The 2,500-nt window shown below is 55.2% G+C and overlaps 1 protein-coding gene across 1 annotated transcript in view; it reads right to left on the reverse strand.

Annotated features, from left to right (window-relative positions):
• LOC147221143 (regulator of G protein signaling 3-like) overlaps nucleotides 1-2,500 on the reverse strand; it is a 16,397-nt gene that overhangs the window by 13,143 nt on the left and 754 nt on the right. Inside the window, exons 3-7 of the mRNA XM_086169189.1 lie at nucleotides 2,366-2,418; nucleotides 2,171-2,205; nucleotides 1,632-1,692; nucleotides 1,447-1,558; nucleotides 1-124 (exon numbers count right to left, since the gene is read on the reverse strand). The exon at nucleotides 1-124 is cut by the window's left edge and continues 82 nt beyond it. Of these exons, the coding sequence (XP_086025315.1) occupies nucleotides 1-124; nucleotides 1,447-1,558; nucleotides 1,632-1,692; nucleotides 2,171-2,205; nucleotides 2,366-2,418 (385 nt within the window). The remainder of the gene's footprint in view (nucleotides 125-1,446; nucleotides 1,559-1,631; nucleotides 1,693-2,170; nucleotides 2,206-2,365; nucleotides 2,419-2,500) is intronic.

Raw genomic sequence — 2,500 nt, forward strand, 5'->3', positions numbered from 1 at the left:
GCGTCTCTGCTGATGAGGTCCAATCCGGCCGGCCGGCCGAATGTCCGGTCCGGGTCGGCCAACCCTCCGGCGGTTCTGCCGGCGGTGGCCCGGTTCAGGTCCGGGTCCGGGGCTCCTCTCGGGTCTGTGGCGAGCAGATAACCGCCGTCGTCATCGTCATTGTCCCATGACCAGGACGTGTTCTTCCAGAACATTGTGGACCAGGAAAGGTTCTGGACCGGGACAGACCGGGACGGACCGGGTCAGACCGGGACAGACCGAGACGGACCGGGCCAGACCGGGTCAGACCGGGACCGCCTGGGACGTCTCTGTCAAGGAGCCTCAGAGTGAAAACCCAGTAGAAGAGTCACACCAAGAGGAAGGACATTCTGTCGGTGGAGCCAGAAGAATGACGAGGAGAACCTACAGAAGAGCTTCGCCAAGTTAATGATTGACAGCAGCGGAACCTCACGTCCCTCAGGTCCACCAGAGGTAACGAGGATACAGGAGGAGCTCAGGGTTCCAGGAGGAACCCCAATCCAAGGAGACAGAGGTCAAAGGAGGGCTCCATCTGTCCTCAATGATGGTCTGAAGTTTCCTTCTGACCTCAAACACAAGAAGGTTTGGAGGGAAACGTGGAGAAGGTCCAGGATGAGCTGACCGGTGACCGCCGTCCTGATGAAGAGAAGGCCCCTCTTCTTCTGCTCTCTGGACCATCCCTGCTCACTCCCTGAGATCGGGGTGATGTCAGCAGGAGGAGGGTCTTCACGGGGGGGGGGGGGCAAATGGTTGCTGAGCAGCTTCTCATCTCCATGGTAACCATGTGAGGGGGAGCTTTAAAAATATATGTTGTGCTGCTTCTTCTATATGTGTGTGTGTGTGTGTGTGTGTGTTCTCCTTTCACGGTCACTAAGAAGTCCAGCCCCTGGAGGTCCTCTGCTCGTGGGACTGAGCTGGTTTTGTAAAAGCAGATGAAGGGGGATGGCAGAGGTTCTGCTCCATGGAGACGTTCTTCTCCAAAGACCAGCTGGAGACAATCAGGTCAGTGCCTCATCAGCCTGATCTTCTCAGTTGAAGGCAGGTTTCAGAGCGGCTTGGAACAGAAGCCTGGCGTGATCCACTTTCTGCTCTGCCACCACACACACCTCTATCCAGATGGACACCTCAAGGAGAAGAACTAGGTCCTGTTGCCACGATAAGACTTGAAGAAGACCGAAGAAGCTCAGAGACACAAGCAGACATGAAGATACAGGCTCCATCCAGGTTGGACGATGTGGAGATCCGGCCGTGGACCAAAGTCGAACCTGTGACGGCCGAGGACCCAAAACGGGTTCTGCTGGCGTTCATCCGGTTCCGGGGGGGAGGACCTAACGGACCGATCACCGCGTCGATTGTCCTTCAGCAGAAGAATGCCCGGAACCTCAGAACTTTCGTTCTTCTTCGACAAGGACGATGTGACAAACTCACCCGGCGCGTCCTCCGGCCTTCTCTTCGGAAGCCTGGGTCGTGATGATGTCACCTGCAGATGTTTGGTCCGTCCAAGCTCCGCCCCCAGCAGGTAGAACCAGCCGGAGATGGCCTGAGGACAGAACCTACGGGTCACCTTGGACCGCGGCAGGAGGAGCCGGTCCGAGAAGGTGGAGGAGACCAACCTGAGAGGAGGCCAGAAGGCTCCTGGTCCTGAAGCCCATGCGGCCAATCAGTTGACTGCACCTGCAGGAGCACAAGGACATGGAGGTCTATCATTTCCATAAAGTCTATTCCAAGAGCAGTAACCCCATGGAGAACCCCGACTTCTAAACATTCTCAATGTTCACTCAAACTTGCCAAATAAGATAAGGACTGAAAGTCCATACATGAAGATATATACATATATATATATATATACACATACATATACATACCCATGGATGGATGGAAAAAGAAGTATATACTATATGTATATATATATATATGTTTGTTCCTGGGCCAATCTGGTGGATGAAACACCAAAGTTTTTGAATCGTTCCTTGTTCCCAGAGGCCCCGACCATCCCAGCTGACGTCCAATCAGCATGCAGCTGACGTCCAATCAGCATGCAGCCGCCCCGCGGAGAACCGCCCCTTTTGGGGCAAGTTCTGCGGTGGACTCTGGTATGGAACCCTTTCCTCGCTGCTCCACGCCGGCCTCCCGGACGGCTCGCACCGCTCACGTCCACAGAGAGCCGAAGGTCAGCCCACACTTCTTCTAGGAAAGAACGGTCGATGTCCATCATCTGGCCGCTGAGCGATCTCAGATGTATCTTGCTTGTAGCTCAGCTGTAGCTGGAGGGAACATCTTCATGTTTACCCAGACATTCGTTGGGTACAAGTTGTTCTGCGGTGGGGTTCGGACAACCAAAACCCACAGGTAGCTGTGACGGCGGCCCCGTTCTGCCCATGAGCCTGCTCACGCCATCTCCTGAGGGACAAATAGGGGCGGGGCTTCGGAGTGACATCATCACTGACCTGCTGTCGGCTGGTCGTCTGAACACGGAGATCAT

This window comes from Fistularia commersonii, chromosome 22 (assembly GCF_037954325.1).
Source record: "Fistularia commersonii isolate RoL2024-O1a breed Wild chromosome 22, RoL_Fcom_v1.0, whole genome shotgun sequence".
Classification (NCBI taxonomy): Eukaryota; Metazoa; Chordata; class Actinopteri; order Syngnathiformes; family Fistulariidae; genus Fistularia; species Fistularia commersonii.